The sequence below is a fragment of the Nicotiana attenuata genome, unplaced genomic scaffold (assembly GCF_001879085.1).
Source record: "Nicotiana attenuata strain UT unplaced genomic scaffold, NIATTr2, whole genome shotgun sequence".
Taxonomy (NCBI): Eukaryota; Viridiplantae; Streptophyta; class Magnoliopsida; order Solanales; family Solanaceae; genus Nicotiana; species Nicotiana attenuata.
The window spans coordinates 110,407-117,009 of record NW_017671965.1 but is presented as its reverse complement, the minus strand read 5'-3'; the positions used below and the strand labels follow the sequence as shown (position 1 = coordinate 117,009).

The 6,603-nt window shown below is 37.4% G+C and overlaps 1 protein-coding gene across 1 annotated transcript; it reads right to left on the bottom strand.

Moving 5' to 3' along the window:
* Nucleotides 1-560: 560 nt before the first annotated feature.
* Nucleotides 561-6,268, bottom strand: LOC109211091 (metal tolerance protein C4-like). Its single transcript, XM_019374592.1, has 13 exons — nt 5,636-6,268; nt 5,495-5,546; nt 4,743-4,875; nt 4,591-4,646; nt 4,126-4,240; nt 3,972-4,029; nt 3,745-3,863; nt 3,550-3,669; nt 2,014-2,115; nt 1,866-1,938; nt 1,721-1,788; nt 993-1,053; nt 561-918 (listed from the first exon to the last, which is right to left on the bottom strand). Exons 1-13 carry the CDS (start codon nt 5,967-5,969, stop codon nt 794-796), a joined length of 1,416 nt encoding a protein of 471 aa, XP_019230137.1. The 5' UTR covers nt 5,970-6,268; the 3' UTR covers nt 561-793.
* Nucleotides 6,269-6,603: the final 335 nt, after the last annotated feature.

The window sequence follows — 6,603 nt, the reverse complement described above, 5'->3', positions numbered from 1 at the left end:
TAGCTTATCCTCTTTCCTATTTTATTTAATCTTTTTATGTCTCTTTATTAATTTTTTAAAGTCTAGAAAAATTTTATCTTAAATTGAGTATTTGACTATTTTGCATAAAAGATCTAAAGAACAAATCATGCAGAGAAAATGGGCTTAGGGCATTAGACGGAGAGATTTTAAAAAGAAAATTGAATCAAGTTATCTCCTTTGTACTTGTACCATATTAGTATTTAAATTGAGAAAAGACAAAAAAGAATAAACCAAGTTGACTACTAATTATATAGCACTAAACTATCATTCAAAAATAATAATAAAAAAATATACTTATGCTGGTCTCGATCACAGGTCTGGATATGGGGGAAAGACACTTGAGCAGGCCACTAAACCAGCGCAACCTATTGGTTTTTAGGGGGCACCGTTAATTTATTTTAGGGGTCCCCGTTTTATGTAAAGTACTGTTTACATTGGTTTCTCCAATCCTACAGGGTGCACGTGACCCCCCACAACCACACGTAGGTCCGCCTCTGTGTCCAAGGCGCCTTCATACATCACAGAGTTGCTTTCTACTTGCAAAACCATCACCAGAAATGAATAAAAGCTGTTTTTGTACACACAAGAAAAAAAAGACGAGCAGAGGATTATTTTTTTCTAAACTGAAACGACAAATTCTTCAATCTACACCGAAAGCTCGGTTGAGAGCATCCCGAACTAAATGATACTTCCCACAATTCATCAATTGTATCTCATTTGGTTATAATTTGAACAAAAAGTTTTTGCGTAGCTCAGTATTAAGTTATAACACTCATGGGGATGGTCCAATTGGATTATGGGCCTCAATGTCCACATGCCTAATGCCTGGAACTATTTCCTGGATTTCCTTTTCTAGCCGATCAACTTCACTCCCTAGTGCTGTGACGACTTCCTCACCTGCCAAGAAACAAAAAAGTTTCATAGCATGTAATAGGCGCAATTCACAATCATACCTCCAAAGTTATGCGTACCATAGATTGACATCAGTTTCAGTAATTCTGCGTCATCCTTCTGCTCTGAAGCCTCCCGAAACTACATATGAAAAAGAGAAAATAAGTGGCTATTATTTTTCAATAATGCTTGTACCTATCAAATTATAATGCTTGCAGACTGCATGGCCCTAAGGGTGAAGAAGAAAGTGAAATAATGTTTATGGTCTTCATAATTTAGGCTGAAGCTATGACAATTCAAGAACTATGTCAGCATTGTTCAGAAAAATCAAATAGAGATGAGCTAACTGATCTTCAAGAATGTTACAGCAAGAAATCATTTCGAAAAATATACTGCGAGAACAATGTGCCATGCAGATAATACACATCACTTCAACAAAAGGCAAAAAAAAAAAAAAAAAAAAAAAAAAATCAAAAACAATGTGCCAAGCAGAAATATTATTATATTCTAAGAATTTATGTTGATTTTTATTACTACATCTTCCCAAAGAGAAGTCATCTTGAGAGACAACAAGATAGCGTCCGAAGACATGTCATCACAAGGGCATGGTAAAGAAGTGTTCAATCTTTCTATTTTAGAAGAGAGAAAGTAGTCTAAATTTTCAGTGCCTTCTTCTATCAACCCATTGATTGCTGTCAGCTATTGAAGTGCAAAAACAGGATGCGCCCCCCCCCCCCCTCCCCCCTCAAACCCCAATGAGGGGTGGTGTGGCGGAAGAATTAAAAAGTTTGCATGGAAAACTAATAACCTGCTTAGCCCACACTTCACGTCCAGCTCTCTCTAGATAATTTTGAACCAGCACTACGCCATTGAAGTCTGCAATATAGAGCAACATATTAGAAGAGGTACCTTAAAGAAACTGAAGAATAGAAATGAAGAACCATTCCCATCACCTATCTCCGCCTTAAACCTAAAGAACCCAGGTCCAATCACCTCACTTTTGCAATCATAAATGGAATCAACAACCTGTAGCAAGTATAGTTTGGATGGTTTAGTTAGGCAAACAGGTTAGCAGAGAAGAGCGATTCAGCAACAACATACTGGATCATTTTTCAGGAACTGCAGAACCCTGTCCATGTCATTGTCATCAATTGCTCTACCAATCAAAGCATGGCGATTTCTCTGAATCAGAAATATCGCAACCTGCATTCCAAATTGCATATTAAATCTCCCCTTTTTCAAAGCTTAAGTTTGAGATGATGGCAAAGAATTAGCTCTCTCTCCTCTCCCCCTCCAAAAAAAATAAAGGTGGTAAGCGTAAAAACATCAGACAATTATTACTGACAACCAAGTTTAGTCATCCATATCATCAGTCACTGTAACAATCACAACAAGATCACATAAAGTGCATCATTCTAACACTGGAAAGCATTCTGTGAGATGGGTCTTCAAAATTTCACTTTTCTCAATCAACATCTCCTATACGCTACTTCACGACAACGGACAACCCAAGTTACTTCGATGCCAGTCTTAACTTTAGAATCAAGATATAAGAGCTAAGAACAACAACAACCACTCTATTCCTGTCTAGCTAGAATTGGCAATATGAATCATCAATATCTATCCTGCTGCATTTTGATCCATTTCATTCTGATACTCATTTTTTGGTCTTTTAGGACAAAGTAGAGGTTCTCTAAGACTACGGATTCACTAAATATCAAGCTTCTCCCTACACGATCACACAATCTCTAACTAAGCTAAGGGCTCCATTAAACAGCATCACGCAGGACCTACTATAAGTGTACCGACAACGAATAAACTTTAATCGTAAGCGGTTGGTTCCTCCTATATGGATACTTTGTTTCGATTATATTTTGTTCTTCACCAAGTCCACATGGGTTCTAAGAAATTGTAGGTTTTTTGACGCAACTTCCCTCCCTATGATCTAACCTCGTTCTTTTTTCTAAAATCAATTTTAGTCTGCCTTGTCCTTTTTAATACCTCCAATCATACTGTCACACCTATGGAACGGTGCATTTGGAGGTCAACATTGGACATTACAAAACCATGTCATGCAACCTTCTCTCAGTTTTCCCTCAAATCATGCTAGTTCACCTTCTGGCGCATGTGATCATTTCAAATCTTATATAATAGCACATCTATCTTAATATTTGCATGTTTATAATACTCATCTCACCGATTGGTGGTTCTAAGAGTCCAATATTCACTCTCATATGACATTGTTGGACTCACAACATCGGTGATAACTTTTGTGACATCTTTAATAGTGCATCCATGTTTCTAATAAATCATACTTGATGTAATGTATCATACAATTCATTATGTTAGTAGTCACAACACTATGAACGCTCAGTATCAACCTCAACCTCCTGCTGTACATAAAATAACTAATAGGAAGGACCAAAGTACGAGCGTTTACTACAATCTGTAGGTTGTCACCAAATTCTCAACTTTGTGCACATGCAGAACAGATATATTTATAATCCCTAACTTCAACTAAAAGATCAATTTTGAACTCTAATTTTGTAATATGTTGATAGCTGACACACACTGAAAAATACATATAGATTACAATGCTTGAACTTCAGCACAGGTTTAAGGCTTAGCATCACATACCATTCCTAGAAGGTTGCCCACTATAATGGAACCAATGGGATCATAAATTGGATTTCCAGTGGCATTTACAGCAACCAGTGATGCAGCAGCAATGGCTAGGCCTGTAACTGCAGCACCATCCTACAAATTGAACATACATTACAGATCACTGACAAAGAGATCATGAGTAGGAGCTCAAGAAAACATGTTGGTTACCTCAGTCATGACAGCCACAGCCGTAGGATCATGGCCACGCCAAATATAATCTCTCACTGTCATTCCTTCTGCGGCAGCTCCTTTTTGGACAGCTTGAATAGCTACAATGAGAGAAATACCTAAAAGAAGTCCAGGGTCAGGAACGAAAGGTAGAGGGAGATAAGGGGTAAAAACCATAACAGGAATGAAATTCTAGCTACTTGTATTTATCAGAGAAGAATTTGTACCCTCTATAATGAATGAGCCACCAATCACCAGTGCTGCATATCCAATATTTGCAGGTTGCTGAAACATTTACATGCAAAGAAATACAGTTCTGGTTGATGTGAAAGCACAGTATTCAACAACAGATGACGGATCACTGTATTTCAATTAAAGTACCTCAGAAGTCCACAAGTTTTGAACTCCATGAACTATTGTAGCACCACAACCAAGACAAAATATACCAACAGCAGATATTAAAGACCAGACAAATCTTTCCTTGGAGTAGCCGTATCTGCAGAGAGAAAAATACGAATTCAAAAAGTTCATAAGCCTCTAAAGCTCCGAAACACATGTCACAAGAAAAAGAGCAACTTTCCACCCTAGCGGCGGTCTAAGATCTTTCATTCATCATGTGTTTGATATACTGTTGTTAAGCGCTGCTCAGGCATGTATATGTGAAAACCAAATATCTTGTATGATACAGTTGCACATTCAATAAATAAATGGTAAATATGTTCATTTTGCAATGCAAGCAAATACTAATATATCTAGAAACTTGAAGTGTGCTAAATACAAGAGAAATTAAAATCTAAAAAAAAAAAAAAGGAACGGTGCCTGCGATGTCAAGGTATTGAGACTTACGGGTGCATAGCATCTGGTGCACGTCTGGAGCTATTTAAACCATACGCAAGAAGTGCCTACAAAGTGAGCAATCAACATTGTTTTGACTGATGAAGTTTTAGAGATGGAACGTCGCACATACCAGGCCGTGTTAGTTTAAAAATGTGCAATACCTGATTTGCAAAATCCGCAACTGAATGTACGACTTCAGCCAACATGACATGGCTGGAACTGACAAACCAGACCCCAAGCTTCAGGGAAAAGACAAGAAAATTGCACCATAAAGCTGTTGTGACTGCTCGCTGGCTATGGCAACAGAAAAAGAAGAAATTAAGGTGACATAGCATAGAGATTCATAGTTTTAGCTAAGAGAATTATTTTCCTGTTTTTGATTGATGGTAGGTTGTCACGATTGTAAAAGAGAAGGTTTTGATGTCTGCATTTTAATCCAGAGAAACTACAAATAACTTTGAGACTGAAGTCGTTTTCCACTACGCAATAAGAAACACTTCTATGTCCGACCAAATGGAGTCCAAATTAAGAAGAATGGAGACATCCAATTAATGTTATTGAATGCCATCTGATTGATTTTGGAATTATCACACCTAACTTCAAAGTTTCTGGAATGCCATCTGATTGGTGGCAGTTTAACTTCAAAGTTTCAACCCCTCTAGGATCTCAAATTACAGATATGTCCTTTTACCGGATTTAAGCAAAAGGACGTCATTATTGGTCGGACACACGAGAGACTAACAAAAGGATCAGAAAATAACTCACCAAACATATATGAGGGATTAGTTATGCGCCTAACAGCAGTATAAGGTTAAATTTGCAGATTCTAGAAACCAGTAAGGCCATTTATACAATTGTTGTGCCTTAAAAGAAATTGAAGAGCATCATATATGAGGAGAACAACACACGTTACCCATGATCATCCACCTCAATCGCCCTTATCTTCTTAGCTCTGGTAATCAAACCTGCAAAAGAGCAGTTCTGTTAAACATGATGCTAACACTACACATAATGAACAGCTCTATTTAAGTATAGGGAATAATATTTTGCTTACCCCGGCTGAAGAACAGGTGACTATTTCTTCTGGAAATTGAAGACAATAAGAATACATTTCGCGAGGAATTAACAGACAATATACTGCGCAACGAGAATGAAGACGGTAAAGGCCCTTGACTTCCTCCACTGAGCTGGGAGTACGGATTGCAATGATAAGCATCGAATTGAGGTTCAGGTTCTTCTTCTTGGAGTTTGGATGGGCAAGAGTGAAAAGCATCAAAATCGAATTTCTTTTGTAAAGGTGAGACCGCAGCAGATAGAGAACCGGAATGGGAGCCTTGATAGCTATGGCGAAAGCGGCGAAGAGCAGAGAGAACACGAGGGGTAGGCATCAATGCGTGAAAAAGAAGACTGATGTAATCTAAAAATAGTTGGCAATTCCCGTAAAGGTTTGGGGTTTAGGGTTATACACTGTAGGAGCTCTATTCAAGCTCATTGCTTACAGAAATGGAGTTGCAGAGAGATAGAGAAATGGAAATGGAGAGAGAGTTGAGAATCGGAAAGTCCTCTCAAGCAAGAAATTCTCCATAGGCAAAAGGAGCATATTCCCCAAACGCGTCGTCCCCTCAAACTTTTGTGAACATTATGTTGGGCCTCTGCCGTCAATTGACTGAGGACTCACGCAACAGCCCTCAGCACCTGATATGTTTGCCCTTGGTTAGATAACTCAATATGGTTAGATAATATGTTAGAAAAAATAATACATGTACTATTAATTTTAATATTATTAATCTTTTATTTGATTAGTACTTTTTAACCTACTAGTATGTATCAACGTGCTTTGCACATTAATAATGACACGTGATGATTTAAATATTTTATATGAAGGAACAACAAAATTTAATTAATTAGAGATATTTTATGTATAATAATACACAATTATCTAAATGCGAAAAATATTAGTACATTAGCATAATACATGAATTTAAAATAAAAGCACATCATCAAAACTTATACAAATGATCA

Coding starts and splice junctions, on each gene's coding strand:
- LOC109211091 (XM_019374592.1), bottom strand. CDS start 5,969: ATGCCTACCCCTCGTGTTCTCTCTGCTCTTCGCCGCTTTCGCCATAGC. Junction 4,876..5,494: donor ATTGAGGTGGATGATCATGG/GTAACGTGTGTT, acceptor CTGTTGCCATAG/CCAGCGAGCAGTCACAACAG. Junction 1,054..1,720: donor GTGAAGTGTGGGCTAAGCAG/GTTATTAGTTTT, acceptor TTTCATATGTAG/TTTCGGGAGGCTTCAGAGCA.